The sequence below is a fragment of the Peromyscus leucopus genome, chromosome 1 (genome assembly GCF_004664715.2).
Source record: "Peromyscus leucopus breed LL Stock chromosome 1, UCI_PerLeu_2.1, whole genome shotgun sequence".
Classification (NCBI taxonomy): domain Eukaryota; kingdom Metazoa; phylum Chordata; class Mammalia; order Rodentia; family Cricetidae; genus Peromyscus; species Peromyscus leucopus.
The window spans coordinates 10,180,526-10,202,510 of NC_051063.1; the positions used below are offsets into that span (position 1 = coordinate 10,180,526).

The 21,985-nt window shown below is 43.4% G+C and overlaps 1 protein-coding gene across 1 annotated transcript in view; it reads left to right on the forward strand.

Annotated features, from left to right (window-relative positions):
- Gna14 (G protein subunit alpha 14) overlaps positions 1 to 21,985 on the forward strand; it is a 161,077-nt gene that overhangs the window by 92,801 nt on the left and 46,291 nt on the right. The window contains exon 2 of the mRNA XM_028874874.2: positions 8,046 to 8,230. Within this exon, the coding sequence (XP_028730707.1) occupies positions 8,046 to 8,230 (185 nt within the window). The remainder of the gene's footprint in view (positions 1 to 8,045; positions 8,231 to 21,985) is intronic.

Here is a 21,985-nt window from a genome sequence, read left to right on the forward strand (position 1 = left end):
GCTTAGAAGCATGGCTTTTCTTGTCTTGTCCATAAAGATAATTGAGCATTTTAATAAATCCAAAGGATCAAGTGTGATACAGTGTATTTTGAATTCTCCATTTAAAAAAAAAAGTCTCAAACTGCCTTTTAGGTTTCATCACTTAATTTCTTTCAACTTTCCCTCCTCCCCTTTTTTTTGTTTTAAAAGCCTCATGTTAACTTCTTTTGCTCAGAGGGTAGCCGTGAACCTGTCTCCATTTGCTTCCCGTTCAGTGTTGCACAAGGCATCACTCTGCCTCCTTTTATGGTTAAAAACAGCAAGTCCGTTAACGTGGCAACAGGAGCTAGGGAAGGTGCCATGGTTTTGATGGTGACGTGAGGCTCGGGCAGAATTGAATAAGTGGATCTGATGGCTTCTTTCAAAATATTTTCTCCCTGGAAGTGTAAAAGTAGAGCTTGGGAGTCCAGGATATTTATTCATGAAGCAATGAATTTGGAACTTGGTAGAAAAACTCATCAACTCAACTGGACATGATATAGCAGCTGAAGCATTTCTGCCCCAGGTGGAGTCCATCAGGGATTCCCTTCAGAAGGGCCCTGGAGCGGTCTTTCTATCCAACCCACAGAAGCCCCTAGAATACTGGCCACAAATGCATATTCCCAGGCTCTCCCAAGGCCGGTGAAACTTGGCTGAGGAAGGGCAGAGAACCTGCGTTTTGGTGACTCCTCTGCCCCGTGGGTTCTGCTTTGCACTTGGGGAGTTCTTTCCCCGGGATTTGCCAGCTTTTCTCACAAACCCATATCTGCTGAATGACAAGCTCCAGCATAGCCGCCCATTCAGCTGCAGAAATTTCCACTGCCCAAGGTCAGCCCAAGCTGGAGCAGACCAAACAAAGTTACAACATTGTCGCCTGGGCAGGCCACCGCAGGAGAAATGCTGCGGCTTAACGATGACCCAAGGCATTTTTCTGAGTTTATTTATCTGAACTCCGCAAAAGGCTTGACACAGAACCTGAGCTCCACAGTGTGCCGGGTACCACCAGGTCTTCATCAGAAAGCCAGGCAGCAGGCACCTGGCATGGGAAAGCTGGCTGTGTATCTCCAACAGGTCCTCTCACTCTAGACAACCCATTCCTTACTGCTTCCCAAAAGGGAATCACCATGGAGGTCTATAATCCATAAGTATCCGTTCATGAATAGATTGTAGGTTACCAGTGTATCCCCTGTCAAGAGAAATAAGGTCCCTGTTCATAGAGAGCCCACTTGGTGGTCACATTGGACATGTCCATACCCTTTCAGCCTGTTGGTCATGTAAGTTAGATGACATTCCCATCTGTCTTCACTTTTGTGAGCTTTGTTTTACTGTCTGGCTGCTCTAACCCTGAGCTGAGAACATTGGCTTCTGGGAGGTGGGCCTTGCTGGGTCAGGAAACACTTTAGGCCACTGTCTGTCTCCACAGCTTCATTAGCTCCTTGCCTTAGCTCTCGGGGAGTCAGTCTTTCTGGATTCTGACGAAATTCTAGAACAGTTGATTTTCTGTTTAGGTATCTTTTGTCTGTCATTCAAAGGGTTTATTTTGCTTTGGCCCCTGGTCCCTCCTGGCTCTTAAAAGCGACTTTTTTGCCAACCCCCTACTCCCACAATGAGTCTCCCTGTACTATTTGAAATTAAATTAAAGCTCTAACCTTGTATTGCTTTTTCAGTTCTGGAGGTGCAGTGTCTTAGTGGGTTTGGGTGTTTTTCTTGGCCCCTTTTCAGTTTTGTGAGTTTCTAACCTTGCTATTTTATATCTAGGTGAGAGTCCTGGGTGGGATTTCAGAGGCCTCTGGAGAGAGCAGGGTTAGGAACTAGGAGAGAACTTTGGATGACAAGTAGAAGGGTTAATTCCATCTACAAAGGGCAATCCTTTGTGAGTGGTTCACAAAATGTAGCCCCTATCGAACTGGAAAGAGGAGAGCTGTTTCAGATGGAATATTGCAAAGTTGTAGGTTTTATTATATTTTCATTTGATTTTTCACATGCAATACAGGGTTTTCATATCTCATAAAGACTTATTTGAACAACAGATGAAGCAAAATACTGGGTAATCGATCAGGTGTCATATGGATATGCCAAAATCACAATATTGATACTCAGGGGACTGAGCTTAGGAGACGCTACTGAGCAGTAAAGTTAAGAGCACTGCTGTAGAAAAGCTCCCAGCCCTGCAAGGCCAGAGGCACACAACCCTCTCCCCAGCCAGTGGGGAGTCTGTGGAGAGGAGACTAGAACATGCATTATCTATACGCACTGTGCATGGTGGAAGAGCAGGAGACACACGTCCATTTACCCGGTACTGAGTGTCCTGGTCAAACAAAGACACTTGCTTAAAGGGAAAAGGGACAAAGGCTCCGAAGCAGAACTTCACAGCTAGAGACTTGGGGGATTTTGATGGTCCCCTGCTGAAAGGTCAGAGGTCAGCAGTCCGTGACAGAACGGCATAGGAGGTCCTTTGGTGAACCTGTTACTTGCCTGAGTGTCTTGCTAGCAGTTTTCCATTGATTTTATTATGGAGGGCTGTAGGCAGACTTTTCTGTCCCACCAGCCAGTTCCTAAATAACCACATGGAGACTTCTTATTATGAAAGGTCAGCCAATAGCTTAGGCTTGTTTTTAGCTAGCTCTTATAACTTAAATTAACCCATTTCTATTAGTCTATGTGCTGCCCCAAGGCTTGTTTACCTCATCTATGTACTGCCCACCCTGCTTGCTCTGCATCTTAACTTTGCCCTCCAACTTTGCCCTCAATCTCCCCAGCATTCTCTCTGCCCTGAAAATCCTGCCTAGCCATCAGCCAATCATATTTTTATTAACAATGAGAGCAACACATCTTCACAGTGTACGGAAGGATTATTGCAGTTGCAATGAGATGATGATAAGCAAGCAGCTCACACAAGCAGGCTCTTGACACTGATAAGAGTTGAAAACTACAGACATGCCTAACTTAATGATGGTCATATGCTCTGGAAAACACATTAGGCAGTTTTGCCATTGTGCAAACACAATAGAGTATACTTACACAAGCCTAGATGATACAGCCTCTTCATGCCTAGGCTGTGTGTACAGACGGCAAATCTATGCAACATATCACTGCCCTGAATACTGTAGGCAATTGTAACACAGTGGTATTTGTGTCTCTGAGCATATATCAACCATAAATAATGACAATACAGCATAATGGAAATATTTCAGTTTCTTTATAATCTTAGAATCTGTCATGTACATGGATATTTGATATCCATTTGATAGTTCACCATATATGACACACATTGTGTACACTGGTATTCCTTTCTTGACTGGGTTGTCATTTAGTAGTTTATGTCTTTACTTAATAGCCATCATTGAATTTTATTTTCAAATATGAAAATGAAAAAATGGAAATTAAATGGAGAAGTGCCATTTCCCTTACTTATATTGAAAACTGAACCTATAAGTGGAATTGCTAATTGATTCTTCTCCTCTTCTGTGTCGCTACATGCTGAATCTGGGTAAAAAGCCTCCTGGGATGAGACCCTCATCATACCTGAGGAATCTCTGGTAATCTGACACCAAAATTTCATTTTCCAGTCAAAATGCTTGGTCCCTATTTGGACCAAAAATCTGCTGTGAACTGGGGATTCCTTCTCTTCTCCATTCTCAGGAGGAGCTCCGGCAGCCTCATTCTGGAGGGACACATTTAGCCCAGCAGCAGGGTCCCAAACCCATGTTTTAGAAGGTAATTGACTAAAGAGGAGTAGGAACCGTGGGGGTGGGTGGGGCATCTAAGCCATCCACTCTTCAGTTAAAAGTCACCCAGGAAAAACCACTAATAGTTTTCATTCCCAGAATCTTGCCTCTGGGTACTTTTTTAAAAAATTTTCCCTGAATAAATAAATGAATGAATGTATGCTGGAAGCCCACCTGTGGAGTTTCTGTTTGGAACAGGTAAATGGATCAGCTCAGATCCTTGGCTTGAGCTGATCAGTCCCTGCAGCCCTGGTCACAGCTGCCATGACAGAGAGCATGATGTCATTACTTATCCTCACTGGCTCTTGCCTGCTGCTCCCTGCTGCCCCTGCTGCTGGAGCCATCTCAGCTTCAGGACAGCTCTGCAGGCTGGAAGAGGAAGGAAGCATCTCCTGTTGTAATCTCAGTTTGTGTAGGAAAGAGACCCTTTGTTTAGGAAAGGACCAAATGGTCACAGGAAGAGCGTGTATCAATGCAGACCTAGATTCAGAGCCAGGCCAGCACTCACGCGCTGTTCAAACTTGAACAACTTCCTTAGTCTTTATGGTTCTTAGTTTCTATTCTGGAGAGAGACAGCACCAGCTGGGTTGTATAGCAGCTTTGGTGAGAGCAAGAGCATGCCCACTAAATGGCTTCTAGGTTTTCTTGATCTTGGCTTTCAGTAGTCGGTGTCGTTCAGTCTCTTCTTTGTCTCCAACCTATCTGTTATCGGTGTGTGTGTGTGTGTGTGTGTGTGTGTGTGTGTGTGTTGTGTGTTTAGCTGAACATTTGCCATTTGAAACCAAATATTTAAAGAGTATTTTAAAATAATGATATTGTTAAGTACTTTTCTCATTTGGCCTTTTAAAAAAATGTTTAGAATAGTGACTGGCTTTGGCTGTGTGTGAGAGAATAACCTCTGCTACTGGGAACTTCCTTATCTTGCTGCAGAATTTCAGGCAGTCTTGAGTGAGTTTTCTGGCTTCAAGGTCACAGTTACAGCTCCCTTGAAGCAGTTACATAATTTCCATGATCACATTGGCTTCTTCATCTGTAAAACACAGGACTACTAATGTTTGTTTGGGATGAACTGACAGTGGACCGGAGGCTCAGGCCTGCTGAGTAATAGAGAATATCATAATCTTGGGAAGAGGCAACCCAGAAGTCTATGGGAACTGAGACCTGATCTGGCCTAGAACTTTGGACCAAGCTTTGATAGTGTACTTTAGAAGAGGAGTCTGTCCTCTGCTCAAGTTTTTTTTCCCCCAGCTCTTTGGGTGGATATGGGAGAACCCAGTTAATGTGAGAGCTGAATAGAAGGAAGATAAACACTTAAAACTGACTCTACACAGGCGTGAGGAGCTTCCCAAGAAGGTTTTGAGTACAACCCAGCAGGATCTGGGCAGGATGTATCTGCAAGATGGTGGCTTGGCTGGGGTTTACATAGTGTGTGACTGGATTTAAAATTTGACCTGATTAGGCTCCTATCACCAGGTCCTTTGGTATATGAGCCAGATCTTCTCTGACGGTAGAGCCTGTCAGTGGAATCCAAGTGAATCAATTTCAGGACTTGTTAACTATGTGTGCTTGCAGACTTTACATAACCAGTCTATATCCCAGGTGTCTTAGCTGCATACTGAGGACATCAATACTTATTTCACAGAGTGGTTCGAAGATTAAAGGAGACGATTGTATAGAGTCCCCAGACTAGTGACTACTTTAATATTTGTCAGTATCAGCATTCAGTTAGCACTCAGAAGAGGTCATTGAAGATCAGATTGTGGCTCCTTCTAGGGTTTATCTTTGCTTATCTATGGGGTTGGAGTCCTGGAACACACCTGGAACACAGGGCTGGGCACAGAAAATTGGCATATCCTACTTTCCCGTATGTTAGGTGGTACAGGTAGTTGCAGTTTGGTGGATTTTTAAAATATCTTGTATTTGAAAAATTCAGAGATACGCTATTCAGAAAAGGACTGCTGAGTACCCTGTAACATGGACACACCTTGAGGATGCTAACTGAAATAAGCCAGCCACAAAAGAATGAAGACAGTATAACTTCATGGGGAGTAGGTGTCAAGAATAGTCAGATTGACAAAGCAGAAGGCAGGGTGTTTACCCAGGCTGCGGGTGGGGCTCAGTTTTGTAAGATTGAAAGGGTCTGACAATTGATTGCACAACACTGAATTATGTAACACGACTGGGATGAACTGTACAGTTAAAGATCGTTAAGAAGGGACCCGGGGAGATGATTCAGTCAATACAGTACTTGTTGCGTAAGTATAACAACCTGAATTCATATCTCCAGCACCCATGTAAAAAGCCAGCAAGGCTAAGATGCCAGAGCTGGGAAGGTGGAGCAGATAGAACTCTGAAACTTACTGGGCCACCAGCCAGCTTAGCCAGTTCCAGGAATTGCCTATTCTGTGAGAGACTCTGACTCAGAAAATTAGGTGGACAGTGAGAGAGGAAGACAACTGACATGAAGCACTGCTCAATATTTATCTTAATAAATACGGTACCAAATGTCAGGTATCATACCAGGCACCAAGAAAGCCAGCATTGGTGCGATGGTTAGTATTATCGACTTGACATGGAGGGGACAGGCCTTCAGGTATACCTGTGAGAGATTGTCCAGATTAAGGCTAGCCTGTGATAACAGCTAGGAGGGAGTATCTTGATTAACTTAATCCACATGAGAAAATCCATCAAAACCGTGGGGAGGGCTATTCCCTGGGTACTAAACTTGACCTGATCAGGAAGGGCAGGCAAGGCCAAGAGTAAAGGCCGGGAGGAGGGATCGGCCTGTGTGAAGGGCTCAAGGAGAATCCATCTGAGAGCAGGCCAGTGTGGCTGGAGTAGGGAGGGCTGAAGAAGTGTGCTGTAAGGGAAGGCTGCCGAGGGTGGGGGCCCACACCACCAGGCTTTCCTGCCCACCTTTGTCTGTCCTTTCAAGGGGAAGGGAATACATGGAGGCTTTAGTGAAGAAACAAACAGAAGAACAAGTATGTGTTTGACAAAATCAATCCTAGATATTTGTTTTTATCAGAAGAATTATAAGATACTTAAAGTTTTGTCTCACTCAGGTCTTTATTACAGGTCTTACTCATAGCTTTCAGAACCCTGGTAAGGTATAGAGGAAAGCCCAAGTAATTTTAAACATCACTAATTTTAATCAAGCTAGTTACTATGATTTATTCTAGTCTCCTACTCTGGAAAACACATCTCTATAAGTAAAATGTAGGGGAAAAAAATGTCCAACATAGTATTTATGTGACTAAGAGTCAATAAGGTACTAGAGATGATAGAATTTGATGACAATTGTGTAATCTGGGTGTTCTGTTGAGATACTGAAAAGTGAGTGACTATACAGAGTCACGATTAATTAATCATTTCATGAAAAATAATCTATGGCCTTTGTTGTGGCAAATTTTATGTTTCAGTTGAGATTTTTCACATAACATTTTCTTTTGACAGAAATACTATTAGATAACTATTTTCTTTTTGTAACATTATTAAATGTAATTTGCACTTTGTAAAGTACATTTATTTAAAGGGTATATAGTGTGAGTAATTTTAGTTTGGAGATAGTTTCTCCTCCATTTCAACTAAAAACCTTATTAACTAAACTGTTAGTAAAAGTTTTAAAGCAACATGTAGATTTGGAAATGAACCATGAATATCTCATATAATTGATTCCATTTATCACCGACAATATTAGAAAATATTCGAGCTCCCTTGTATAAATATTTTTACTACCTTTTTAGCAGAATCTCGATCTGAGAGAAATATGGAATCCAGCCATCCTGTTTTCTGTATGTCATGTCTGGATTTCTCTGTATATTAAAGATCAATGGGATAGTTCAATGATGTATGCTTCTTGGTGCCACAGGCCAGTGTTAGGAGTTTTAGAGACCTCCTGAAGTACAGATTGGAACGTTAAAAACAGCACTCATATAGACACTTCACATAACTGAGAACGATGCTTCACTGTGCGAGGATCAAGCACATGTTGGCAAGTCTCTTCTCTGAGTGTTTCTGCTGCTCACGTCCTTCCTGCAAAGGGGCTCCGTCACTGTCAGGGTCAGTATGAGCAGCAAAGCTTTCGTGTTCAGGATGGTCAGACAGGTCAAAGACTTGAGGAGAGGAAGATGGGAAGGCATGTCCTGGGGCTCAGGACGGACTGCCTCATAAGCTCCTGGTAGACTCTTGGCCAGCCCATCCCACCAACCTGTGACCCATGGCAAGGACCAATGCTACCAGAGTCCCAGGTTGGGAGTCTGTCTGCTAACTGTCCTTCACTCCTTGTTTTAATCTTAGGGACTGGAGAGAGTGGCAAGAGCACCTTTATCAAGCAAATGAGGATTATCCATGGGTCTGGCTACAGCGATGAAGACAGAAAGGGCTTCACGAAGCTGGTTTACCAAAACATATTCACCGCCATGCAAGCCATGATCCGAGCAATGGACACCCTGAGGATACAATACGTGTGTGAGCAGAATAAGGTACCGTGCTTGGGAGGGTTGGCTCTATCTGTGAATGCATGCCTTTCTATTGGGGTCAGGGAAAGTCTTTGAACAAAAAGCTTTGCTAAGTGCTTTGATTGGATGCCAAGTACTTGAGGCCCTTAGTAGTGGAAGAGCTACTTGGGGTGTGTGATGGATTTAGTTAGTCCTGCTGGTCTTCTGTCTGCCAGAAATTTTCCGTAGGAAGTTAGGTTGTGGTGTTATGTGGCGTTTGTTGAGGTTGCTCATTTCAGGGACTAGAAAAAGAAGATGCTGTTTTCCATTTGAGCCGAGAGACCCATTGTTTGCCTCAGTGGGCAAATGATGCTAGAGGCTGGTTTTACAGCATCCAGCTTTTTAAGAATTCTCAGTCTCAGAAAACATTTCCACTAATTCGCTGTAGACTACTGAGAGAAATTGGTGGGGTTTGTTGGTGTTGGGAGCCGGCCCTTCTTGGGAACTAAGTGACATTTTATGAAAGCGGTTCTGATGTCCAAGCTAGCAAAGTCCTCACATGATGTGAGCCCTCCAAGCTGATATTTGCTTTTGTCTGTTGCCATTGGTCATTAGTGATGCAAATCTCCCATTGATGAGGGGAAAAGAAAAGGCAAGAAGAGTAGAGGAGGCAAATAGGATTGCCCGGGCTACATTGGAACAGATTGGAGTTTGTTTTGAGTCCAGATTAGAAATAAGAGTTTAGGCAGGTGCCTATAATTCTAGCACCTGGAAGAGAGAGGCAGTAGGATTGGGGGTTTAAGGCCAGCCTGGGCTACATAGTAACACCTGACTTTTAAAAATGAAAAAATGTTTTTATTTCAAATAATCAACACTGTGTTATGAATGACATGGTGGTAAAATGATTCTGTATCAAATGAATCTCTTTAAAAAATGATGTTGTTGCTAACAGCACAGAGCTGCATGAGCTTTCGGATGGATAATTTTATCAGCAACTGTGGCACCTGTACTCATATGTATCGTCTATATATGACCGAGAATAATTCAAAGCAACTAAAGAACTTAAAATTCTATTTCTTGGCAAGTCTTTACTTAGTACACAATATGCACCAAATTGTTGATACCTTCACATTGTTGTTTCAACTCCCTTATTTACTATTATTTCCTTATAGTCTCAAAGGTCACATGAAGGACTATGTCTTGACTACAGTTTCAACTTCCAACAGTCGTACTAGAAGCAGGTGGGGTGAGCTAATATGCAGAAATGTGGGAGGTGCATGCTAAGCCACTTGGGATGTTGTGGACCTGACTGTGATGATGCTCACATCCATTGCTTTTCAGTACATGTGTCATCTTTTGAAAGAGCATGGTCCATCGACACCCTACGTACAACACCCTACGTACGAGCACCCTACGATCTCTAAAATCAGGCTTTCTGTGGAGATTTCAGATTCTTTCAGAGGGGAACGAGGAGGAAACGGCCTCCTGGTGATTTTCTTCATCTTGTTTTCCCTGGCTGTAGGCTGCAGTTTCTTTGTTGGTCATAGAAGGGCAGCTGGTTGAAGCCTGGGACTCAGGGGTGGGTTTACAAACAACAACTGATGAGAAGGCTCAGGTGTAACCAGTTTTGCTTCCCTTGGAGATGTGTGTTTGTGAAACCTAATCAGATTTGGTAGTCAAGACCTCTAAGTTTCAGCTTTTGTTTGGTTTCCCTCATGGTCTCTTACAAGTGCTCTGAGTTCATACTTTAAATAAAAAGGTTTTATGGGGCTCTGACACTCCATCACTTTCTCCTACTCCTTGGTCTCCACTCTTTTCCATAGGCCGTCTCTGCATTCTGGTGGTCTGCATTCATTTCCTGGGCTGCAGTGACAACATACCTCAATCAGGGTGCCTAGAAACAAGATTATTCTCTTACAACTCTGGATGCTAAAAGTCAAGGTTAATTGGTACCAATGGGAGGCGCTAGGAAGAAATCCACTTCCTGCTTCCCCCTGGAGTCTGGTTACTAGAAGCCCGTGGCCTGTGTTGGCTTGTCCACGTGTTACTCCAGTGTCTGTATCTGTCACCACATCGTGCCCCGGTGTATCTGTGTACTTACATAGTGGTGTCCTATCTGTCTGCACTCAAATTTGCCTCTTATAAGGCCACTTCTAATCAAGGATGACCTTAATTACCTCCTAGTGACACCATTTGCAAGTAAGATTGCACTTTGAGGGGCTGGAAGATGGCAAGCAGTTAAGAGAACTGACTGATCTTCCAGAGGACCCAGGTTAAGTGCCCAGCACCAACAGGGCAGCTCACAACTGTCTGTAACTCCAGTTCTGCTGGATCTGACACCCTCACACAGACATGCTCATAGGCAAAACACCAATGTACATAAAAATAAATAAAGAAAAGAAAATATCAGTTTGTTTTTTAAAGATTGCACTTTGAAATTCTACATAGACATGGTACTTAGTGGCAGTACTGTTCAACAGTGCAGTCTTCGCTGTGCGCAGGGTACATGAACCAAATCAGTGCTTTCCAGATTAAATTGCACCTAAGTGACATAGGTTGATTAGTGAGCAAACTCAAAACCAAAAATGGACTTGTGGTTTACTCTATTACTTGTTTAGTCATTTTCTTCCATCCTTTCCTTATTGTCGTTCTGTTGTCTATTATTAATTCTAATAACTTTCTCTGTGAGCTAGTCCTAAAGCCGAATATGAAACTGTAATAAAGTCCCATGTTTAAGACATAAAATGAAAACCCAGTTGAACTGGCTATAGTGGTGCAAGCCTGTAACCCCAGCCCTTGGGAAGTGGGAGGAGGAGGATTATCAGTTGGAGGCCATCCTGGGCTACATAGCAAGTTCTGGGCCAGCCTTAGCTATATAATTCCCAATAGTAGATAGGTGCTATGTGCTATCTTCTTTACAAGATACTGGATAACTTGAAATAATTGTTCGGTTAAACCAAGGACAAAAAAAAACCTTAATTAGCTTTCATTTCACAGAATGAAACCTTTCCTTCATTTCTTATTGATGGATACTTGTCTCTATTTTCCCATTTCTTGCTGTGTGTGTAGGGGGAAACGTGTGTGTGTGTGTGTGTGTGTGTGTGTGTGTGTGTGTGTGTGTGTGTGTGTATGCAATGTGTGTGTGTTTTCATAACTGGGGATGCTTCAAAGTATGTGGAAGTGAACTAAAGGCTGTTTCAGAGGGTTTCCAGTGCTAGTGAGATCACTGTGCCTCAGGAGTGTTGAAATCTTTGCTTCATGCTTGAAAAATTGCTTATTAAAGAAATCTAGATCACTATATTTTTTAACCAACTTGTTTTTTGAAATTAAGAGATAGTTTTGATTACTTTTTTAAAGCTCACATACTTCCTTTAGAAGCATGATTCACATGTATTTTTTCACTCTTTTGATGAGTGTTGACTTTTATAAATGTCTCTCAGTTGTGTTTTATAAGCATGTTTGAACGTATGACTCCTGGACTAAATAGTCCACAGGATTTGTTTGTTTTCTTCTTGACTTCTCAGTGAAACCAGAAGAGTTCCATGCTTTGTGCTGCCCGTGGCATTATGAGCTTGGAAGCCTCATCACAGGCTGTCTTGACTCGCAGTGAATGTTTTCATCCTCGAGGTTTGCAGACTTGCCTGTTAGATAGTTAGAAACTGAGCCTCCTAAGGGCAACCCACCTAGCTTCTCATGAGCCCTTTGCTTCTGGATCTGGTGCTTCCTAGGACTAGGGAAGGTTGCCACTGTCCCTGGAGGCCATCCCCAGCTGCTTCCCTGCCCTCTGGCTTACAGGAGCTGTGCAGTGTCCCAGGTTCCTGTAACTTACCTCCAGTGAGAGCTCATTACTACCATAAAGAAATAAGTTTTTAAAAAGAGAGTTAATAACTGGACATAGGGAAAGTCATAGAAACTCATAGAAATTCCCAGCTATGGAAACACACATACACCCCAAGAAATGGAAAATAGAAATTCATCAATAAGAAATGAAGGAAATATTTCATTACTGTGAAATAAAAGCCAACTAAGGTTTCCTTTGTCCTTGGCTTAACTGAACAATTATTTCAGCAAGTAGAAACTCCAGATACATAATCTAGAGCACAATGTCTCTAAAGGTAGGAGGCTAACTTTCCCTTCGGGGAGCATCGACCTCTTACTAGAAGCAATTGCTGAACTCAAAATCTTTCTAACACGCCAAAGACTCTTGTTGACCAACACACATACTCATACATGTACACACACACACACACACACACACAATGTACATACATACATACAAATACACATACATTATCTATATACCTCCACCTACAGTTCCAGGTTTCAGATGCTGAGAAGTGCCTAAAAGCTTGTGTGAGGAGACAGGGCATAGTTAAGGGAACACAGTCAATTTAAATTTATGTCACATTTTAGCAGGACAGTTTCTCAGGGCTTAGGGTATTTTAAGATCTTTATTTTCTAATTTCTAAAACATCTGTTTAAATATATTTTTCTGTCCCACTTCCTCATCCAGTTTGAAAAGTCGGGTTCTGCAAACCTTTGGGAACAGCAAGGCTGATATTCTAACTTGGGCTGCGGCCCAGAGTTGCTGGTTTTCAGTTAAATGTTAACCTCAGGGCCCTGCTTCCCATGTCCCCTTGGATATTAAAAACCACATAGTATACTTTTACTGAGAACTTGGAGTTCTACCTGATTTCGTAGTAAGAACAACAAATTCTCCACTGGAATCCCAGGCAGGGGTTTAGATTAATCCATGCTCTCCTTAGGGTGGATGTGGCTATCACTTGAAGTGTGTGAGTCTGGGAAATAAAGAATAAGATGATAGCAAGTGGCTTTCTCTGTATTTTTTATTACAACTAAACCTCACAGCCTTTTGAGCCTGATTGGCAAATGAAAAAGTATGAGGACCCAATGATGAGCAACAAGTTTTGCTTGAACATTGAAGCATTAATTTTTAATTTCTTCTATGAAGTTGCCTTAAAATACTTTGATAACCTGGTTACAAAAAAAATGATCAAACTAGTGTGGGAGGTTATAATTATATAATTTTAATCTAATTTATGATCATCCTAAACATGAAGGAGAACATGTGAACTCCCCTCACGATTGAATAATATTTGAGGAAAACAGCAATATCCATGATGGTCATAAAATTCATGTTAACCCCAAACTCTTTACAACTGCTTCTCCCATGACAGCTGTTCTGCTTGGTGCTGGTATGTGGTAGTGGTTGGTGGGTACTGGTGGTTGTTGGGGGGGGTAGTGGTGGTAGTGGTTGGAAGGTGGTGGTGGGTAGTGGTGGGTGGTGATGGGTGGTGATGGGTGGTAGTGGGTGGTGGTGGGTAGTGGTGGGTGGTGATGGGTGGTGGTGAGTGGTGGTGGGTGGTGGTGGTGGTTGGGAGATGGTGGTAGTTGTTGGTGGGTAGTGGTGAGTGGTGGTGTGGGGGGGGCGTAGTGGTGGAGGTGGTTGGAAGGTGGTGGTGGGTAGTGGTGGGTGGTGATGGGTGGTAGTGGGTGGTGGTGGGTAGTGGTGGGTGGTGATGGGTGGTGGTGGATGGTGGGTGGTGGGTGGTGGTGGTAGTGGTTGGAGGATGGTGGTGGTGGTGGGTGGTGAGTGGTGGTGGTAGTGGTTGGAGGATGGTGGTGGTGGTGGTGGTGGTTGGGAGGTGGTGGTAGTTGTTGGTGGGTAGTGATGAGTGGTGGTGGGTGGTGAGTGGTGGTGGGTCGTGGTGAGTGTTGTGTGGTAGGTGGTGGGTGTTTGTAGGTGGTGGTGGCTGCTGGTGGTTATTGGGTCAGTCCTTTTCACAGTCTCTCTTCACCGAACACTAGTGATTTCCTGATGAACACAAGCCAAGGGCTAAATTCCCTGCTTAGGGTTGGTTTGGAGTCCTGCCCGGCTTGAATTGAGATGAGTGTATCTCAGGCAAAAGACTCAAGCAAGCTTTCTTTCTGCGTTAAAATCTTTTCTCGAGGCAGTAGCATGGAAAAGGGTTGTTTCAAATGAGACATAGTAATGATTCCAAGGGAATCAAATGATTGATCAGGATTTCTGACCCTAAACTATGTCAGGCACAATTTAGAACACTCTAAAGTAATGTAAAATAATTTTCACATTTATCAATTGCTTTGTATTTTTCCTAAATCAATTTTTAAGATATTTTGGCATGCTCTTCTTGTAATTAGTAAAAAAGGTATGGACACCTTTGTCTAACTTGGCCGTTCATAGTGTCTGGTTAGAAACCATTTGCCCATGTGTGAGTGTACCATTTATTAAGGACAGGAAGATAACTGGAAAAATTGTTCTGATTTTTTTTTTAAAGGAAAAGCATTTAATTGGGGTGTGTCTTAGTTAGGGTTTCTATTGCTGTGAAGAGACACCATGACCATAGAAACTCTTATAAAGGGAAACATTTCATTGGGGCTGGCTTACAGTTTCAGAGGTTTAGTCCATTGTCCTCATGGTGGGAAGCAAGGCAGCATGCAGGCAAACGCAGTGTTGGAGAAGGACTCTAGCACCATCTTGACTCACAGGCAATAGGAAGTAGCCTTTCTCACTGGGCATGGCTTGAGCATATATGAGTCCTCAAAGCCCACTTCCATAGTAACACACTTCCACCAATAAGGCTACACCCACTCAAACAAGGCCACACCTCACAATAATGCCACTCCATTTAGGGGCCATTTTCTTTCAAACCACCACAGGGTGGCTTATATTTTCAGAGATTTAGTAAATTATCATCATAGCATAAGTGGTTGCAGGAAGACATAGTGCTGGAGAGTAAGCTGAGATTCCTACATCTTGACCTGCAGGCAACAGGAAGTAGTCTGAGATACTGGGTATGACTTGAAAATATGTGAGACCTCAAAGCTCACTCCCCCTCCCCACAGTGACACACATCCTCCAACAAGGCCATAACTATTCCAACAAAGCCATACCTTGTAGATGTAACCAACCATCTTATTAAACAAGAAACACAGAACCAATGCAAAGAAGAAAGCCAAGAGGTCAGAACTAAGAGCTAAAACCTTACCCTTCCTCCTGCAGTGGTCCTGCCTCTCCGAAAGAGAGCTACTTCCTGTGTTAAAATCTTTATATAGACTTTCTGTTCTGCCTTCTCATTGGTTGTAAACCCAACCACATGACTGCCTCATCACTGCCTGTCTGTATAGACCTCCAGGTCTTCTATGGTTGGTATTGAGATTAAAGGCATATGTATCCAATGCTGGCTGTATCCCTGAACACACAGAGACTTACCTAACTCTGCCTACTAAGTGCTGGGATTACAAGCATACGCCACCACCACCCAGCTTTCCTGTGGCTTGCTAATAGCTCTGACCCCCAGGCAACTTTATTTATTAACATACAAATAATATTTTAATACAAATAAAATATCACCATATTTCCCCTTTTCTATTTTAATAAAAAGAAAAAAGGAAAAAGCTTATAACTAACATAAGAAAAACCAAATACAAAAGTACAATAACTATATACAATATATACAAGTAATAAATACCTAAGCAATGTCTAGTTCATTTGTATTTGACAAATTCAGAGAAAATAATTCCATTATCTATCCTATTGTATCTAATTCACTTTCTATCCTAATTAATCTTCAACTATAACTAACTAATCTTCAACTCCCTCAGAGACCCAAGAAGGAAATAATATTAACTAACAAAAATAAAAAGCACCTCTAGTTTCCTAATCATTTGTGTGAGTAGCTATTTGTTGTCCTGATTTTGTTTCTTTTGCTATGAGAAAACACCCTGACCAAAAGCAATTGAGGGGGCAAAGGGCTTATTTCTGCTCACAGGTCCAGGTGTATCAGCTCCACTGTATCAGAAGTCAAGGGAGTGGAGACTTGAAACAGCTTGTCACATCACAGGCACGGCCTAGAGCAGAGAGAATGTATGATACTTACTAGGCAGCTTTGTTTGTTAATTCACACACAGTCCAGGGCCCAGCTCAAGAAGTGCTGCTACCCATATTCAAAGTGGGTCTTCCCACCTTAGTTAACTCAATTAAGGAAAATCCTTCACAGGCATGCCCACTGGCCATCTTGATCTAGCAAATCCTGGAGTCTCTCTTCCTAGGTGGTTCTAGGTCACGTTGACAATTAAAACTAATCACTATATTTACTTAATTGTTTGGCTAAAATGGAGCTAGTTAGCCAAAGGTACCTTGCTTGCCTTTTGTTGAAGTTAGTAGAAGTGATTGATGAAAACATGTATGTGAGAGCATCATCCTTGGCTAGGGCCCACACCACCTGCCTCAGCCTTTTCAGTCCTGTTTTGTGCTGACGTGGACCATCTCTCTTTCCTGCTGGGTTCTGTTGAGGCTTTCCTTCACTTTGATATTGTTTCTCCCCTTCGCTCCCCTCCCGCTCTTCTCACTCTCCTCTCCTGCCCCCTCCCCCTCCCCTTCTCCTTCCCACCCTCCCTCTCCCCTGCCCTCCACCCTCCCCTCCCTTTCCACTCCATCCTCCCCTTCCTTCTCTTCATGATCTGGGTTAGCTGATGTGTGGAGCCCTCTGCAGTGTTAATAATTACTCCTAAGTAAGAGGGTCTTTCTTTCCAAGGTCAAGTTAGCTCTTGATATACTAGAATGGACATGAGCTGGTATGAAATTAAATCCCTGTCATCTACATCAGTCCTCAAAGCCCTCAGTATGTTTGTCTTCTCCCTCCGTTGAGGAAAGAGTGGCATGTGTACTCTTCAGGCGGCCTCTGCTGCCCTCTAGCATGATATATGCCTTGACCCTGGAACTGTGATACTGGGCAAGAAGTATCCGGAAGTTCACATGGCAATAGCTTCCTTTCTCCACAGAAGTACTTGGTAGTTGGTAATATCACATTTGAGTTGCAAGATAACCCAGAAACCTTGTGCATCCAGGGCCTCTGGCTCTAGTGTAAGGAGCTAGAGACTGATCGTGGCCAGTACCTTAGGCTGTCTTTGGTGAGCTGCAAACCTGTCTTCCTGTGAACGTTAAGTAAATGACAATGGCTGTGAAGCTGAGTGGCCAGGCAGCACTTTTGAAATCTCACTGGACCAAAGGACAAAGGAATAACAGCCCATGGGACTTGGGAGATGGACCGGCCAGTCACTAAAGTACCTACAGTGTACACATGAGGATCTGAATTTGGACGCCCAGGGCCCACATAAAAGGCTGGCATGGTGGTATGTGCTAATAATCCCAGTCCTTGGAGGATGGCGATAGATCTGAACCTTGTTGGTCAGCAAATACAGCTTAACTGATGAGCTTCAGGTAGAACATGATTAAGAAAAGACACTCAACATCACCCTCTGGCCCCCTTATGTATGTACACACACACACACACACACACACACACACACACACACACGCCATAGGAAAACAGCCTGTTTATGAACTAGAAGGGAAACTTAATTAAAAAAAAAAAGATGATCTCTTTACCAACCCTGTTCTAAAGTAATTGAAAAGTAAGCCACGGAAGTGAAGTATATGGTGATCAGAGTGAATCATGAGTACTGCTTCCAGCCTGCCGTGCTCATCCCAGAATGTGACAGCCATACCCACAAGGGCTGCATGAGTTCTAGAAGACCTCCGCCACCCACAGGGGCAGGCCCAGAACAGAAGAACAGGGTAGAAATGGAAGTACCAGGAGCGTTTGTCAGCTGACATGCCTTCACCTTCAGTCTCCACCTTGGTATCAGCTGTGGCATCCATGGACATAGCTACACTTTTTCCTACCACTCCATAGACCTCTGCTTGGGGACTATCTTCATTTGGGTTTTTATTGCTGTGAAGAGACACCATGACCATGGCAACTCTTAGAAAGTAAAACATTTCACTGGAGCTGGCTTACAGTTCAGAGGTTTCGTCCATTGTCATCATAACAGGGACTATGGCAGCATGCAGGCAGATATGGTGCTAGAGCTGAGAGTCCTACATCTTTCAGGCAACAGGAAAACTAAGACACTGGGTGATGTGCTGAGCATAGGAATCCTCAAAGCCTATCCCCACAGTGACACACTTCCTCCAACAAGGCCATATCCACTCCAACAAAGCCACACCTCCTAATAGTGCCACTCCTTATGAGATTATGGGGACCAATTACATTCAAACTATAACATTCTACTCCCTGGACCCCATAAGCTTGTAACAGTATCATAATGCAAAATGCATTTAGTCCAACTTCTGAAGTCCCCATAGTCAATAACAGTCCCAATCTTGTTTCAAAGTCTCTTCTGAGACTCACACAATCTCTTAACTGTAATCCACTTTAAAATCAAAATCAAAAAGCTGATCACATACTTCCAATATACATTGCCATTCCAAAACATAAGGAAGGGAGCGTAGTGAGGAAACACTGGACCAAAGCAAGACCAAAAACCAGCTGGACAAACTCCAAACTTTGAAGCTCCATGCTGATGTCAAAATGCTCCTTAGTTCTCCAACTCCATTCAGAGTACTTATTTCTCTTGGGCTGGTTCCACTCCCTGTTAGCAGCTCTCCTCAGGAGGTATCCTACTACTCTGGCATCTCTAACATCTTGGGTTCTCCAAGGTGATCCAGGCTTCAACTTCACAGCTTCACGTAATGGTCTCTCTCCTAGGCCTCCATTCAGGGATACCCTGACATATGCCTGGCCTTAGTGACTTTATTTCATAACTCCTTTCTTCTATTTCTTAATTCTAAGCCCGGAATCATGTGGCCAAAGCTGCCACGTTCTGCTGTTTCCTGGGGCTGGAACATGGCTGGCCTCAGACTCAGAGATCTGCCAACATCTGCCTTCCCTGTGCTGGGATTAAAGTATTCCCTACCACACCCAGCTCTAAGCTTTAGTTTCTTTCCACAAGTTAGAAATTTAGCTGGGTAGGATCTTGCCCTGAGGTCATCACCTCCTTCATTCCATTTCTTAATCCATTTATCCCTCTGAACACAGGATTTAGATCCATTCTACTTCCTGGTACTCTTTTTCTCCTCAAAATTTATTTTTTGTAATTGACCCTGTTCATCTTGCTCATTTTCATTATATATCTTCATTAGAGTTAACACTAATATCCATACAATAGAGTCTATACTGGACTGTTTTAAGGTTTCTTCTGTCAACAGAATTAATCCAAAACTCTTTACTTTAACCTCAGGCAGATTCTTTGGACAAGGGCAAAAGGCAGCCACTTTCTTCACCAAAATATCACAAGAAAAAACTCTAGGCAATGTACTAAAATTCTTCTCTGAAACCTCTTGAATGAGCAAGCCCCTAACAGTTCATCAAATCACACTCAGCCCCACTGTCATCCATGCTCCTACTAGTGTGGCCCAGTAAGCAGTGCTTAAAGCATTCCACTGCTCTCATAACCCAAAGTACCAAAGTCCAAATTCCTCCAAACACCAACATGGTTAGGCCTGTTACAGCAATATCCCACTCCTGGTACCAACTTCTGTCTTAGGGTTTCTATTGCTGTGAAGAGACACCATGACCATGGCAACCCTTAGAAAGTAAAACATTTAATTGGGGTGGCTGGCTTACAGTTTCAGAGGTTCAGTCTGTTATCATCATGATGAGCATGGCAGCATGCAGGCAGACATGGTGCCGGAGCTGAGAGTGCTTCATCTTGCAGGCAACAGGAAGTCAACTGAGACACTGGGCAGTATCCTCAAAGCCCACCCCCACAGTGACACACTTCCTTCAACAAGGCCATACCCACTCCAACAAAGCCACACCTCCTAATAGTGCCACTCCTTATGAGATTATGGGGGCCAGTTACATTCAAACTACCACAAGGACCCTATATACTCTGCCACTAGGAAGAGGGTGAGTCCATGCCAGGCACAGTATGCCACATTCTGGATCTTCTAATGAGGGTTCTCTCAGGTGCCCTACTTCATAGACTTCGAGGTTTATGGAAGTTAAGTAACTTCTCCAAAGTCACCCATCAAGGCTGAATAGAGCCCAGGTGGCTTGATAGCCAGGTAAGCTTCTCACAAGTATACTTCCTTCATGCCTCTCAAGTGTGGGTCAAAGCCATTGGCAGTATTAGCTCCCATAAAGTTTGACTATGAAGACAGCCAGTGATGTGAATGCAGGTTGTCTCAAGACCCAGGTTCTCAGCCCACCTGGTGAGTTCCTTTCTCAATAGCTGGGACCTGGCCACTTTCCATGGCCATCTCTGCCAGTGCTATCTTTGTTAGTGCTCCCGCCAGGGCATATGTAGTCCAAGGGCCCAGAGTGCTCCGAGGGAGAGGAATGAGCAGCTTTCTGTGGAGCAGGATGGACATGACTAAGGAGAGAATGTTTCTTCTTTTGTTTTCCTAAGAGAGAGCTAAACTTGCTGGGCATTATTGGAGATTTATTTTCCAAATTGGAACAATCAAAGCACAACAATGAATTTTTACCCAGTGCCAGGAAAGAAAAAATAAAGCTGGAAGAGTATATTCTGATGGTGATATAAAAAGGACTCATTTTAGCGGGAGTATTCAAATGCTTGCTTTTAAAAGAATGAGGTGGGACTGTATATATTTATATAGAATCAGCATCAGAATATAGTCGACATTCTAATTTGCTTCCTGTTACTGTAATAAAACATTTTAACCAAAAACAAATTAGGGAAGGAAGGGGTTTGTTTCAGCCTACACTTCCAGGTAACAGTCCATCACCGAGGGATGTCAGAACAGGGACTCAAGCGGGGGCTAAAGGGGAGCCATGGAAGAGTGCTGCTCACTGGTGTGCTCTCTCTCTCTCTCTCTCTCTCTCTCTCTCTCTCTCTCTCTCTCTCTCTCTCATTCCTTGGCTCATACTCAGGTATCTTTCTAAGTCAGCCCAGGCCCACCTGCCTAGGGTACACATTCCCATAGCAATCATTGCTCAATACACTCCCCCACAGGCATGACCACAGGCCAGTCTGACCTTGGTAATCCAGTCACTGATGTTCCCTCTCTCCAGGTGTCTCTAGGATGTGTCAAGTTGACAGCAACAATTACACAACATAGCAGGCACAAGAGAAGGAAGCTGTAGGAAGTGTGTGTGTATGAAGTGACAAGAGCTGGGCTGGTGGCTGAGGCAGGAGAGTAACAAGTTCAAGGGATGCCTAGGTTACAGCCTGAGTTCAAGGTCAATCTGAATAACTTCATGAGAACCTGCTTTAAAATAACAGCACCAAGATGATGGCTGGGAATGCAGCAGTGTGGAGGACCTGACCAGCATGCTCAAGACTGGGGATACACCCAGTGTGGAGGACCTGACCAGCATGCTCAAGGCCAGGAATGCACCAGTGTGGATGACCTGACCAGCATGCTCAAGTCCAGAGATGCACCAGTGTGGATGACCTGACCAGCATGTTCAAGACCAGGAATGCACCCAGTGTGGAGCACCTGACCAGCATGTTCAAGGCCAGGAATGCACCAATGTGGAACACCTGACCAGCATGCTCAAGGCCCTAGGTTCTGTCCCCAGTACTAAAATAAACAGTTACTCTACATTACTTTTTCAGGAAGGAGCGAGCAATTGTGGAAGTGATTAACTTTGGGGGGGGGGGGTGTCTGAAAAGCGGAGTAAGAGGGATAATCTAACTATTAATTTTCTATCCTATTCAAATGTCTTCTAAAATGTGAATTAAGTTTATCTCAGCACAATTACATAAATCCCCTTTCTTCTGTATTAAAATCTTTCTTCTGTATTAAAAATGAAAAGCAAATTTGACCTCTTAAGTTTAACATAAGCATCAGTAGCTTAAAATTTAATCACAGTGACTAAAATCCCTTTAATGCTTCAACAGTGACCTCCAATTTGGACAACCTAATCTGGGTGTTCCATCATC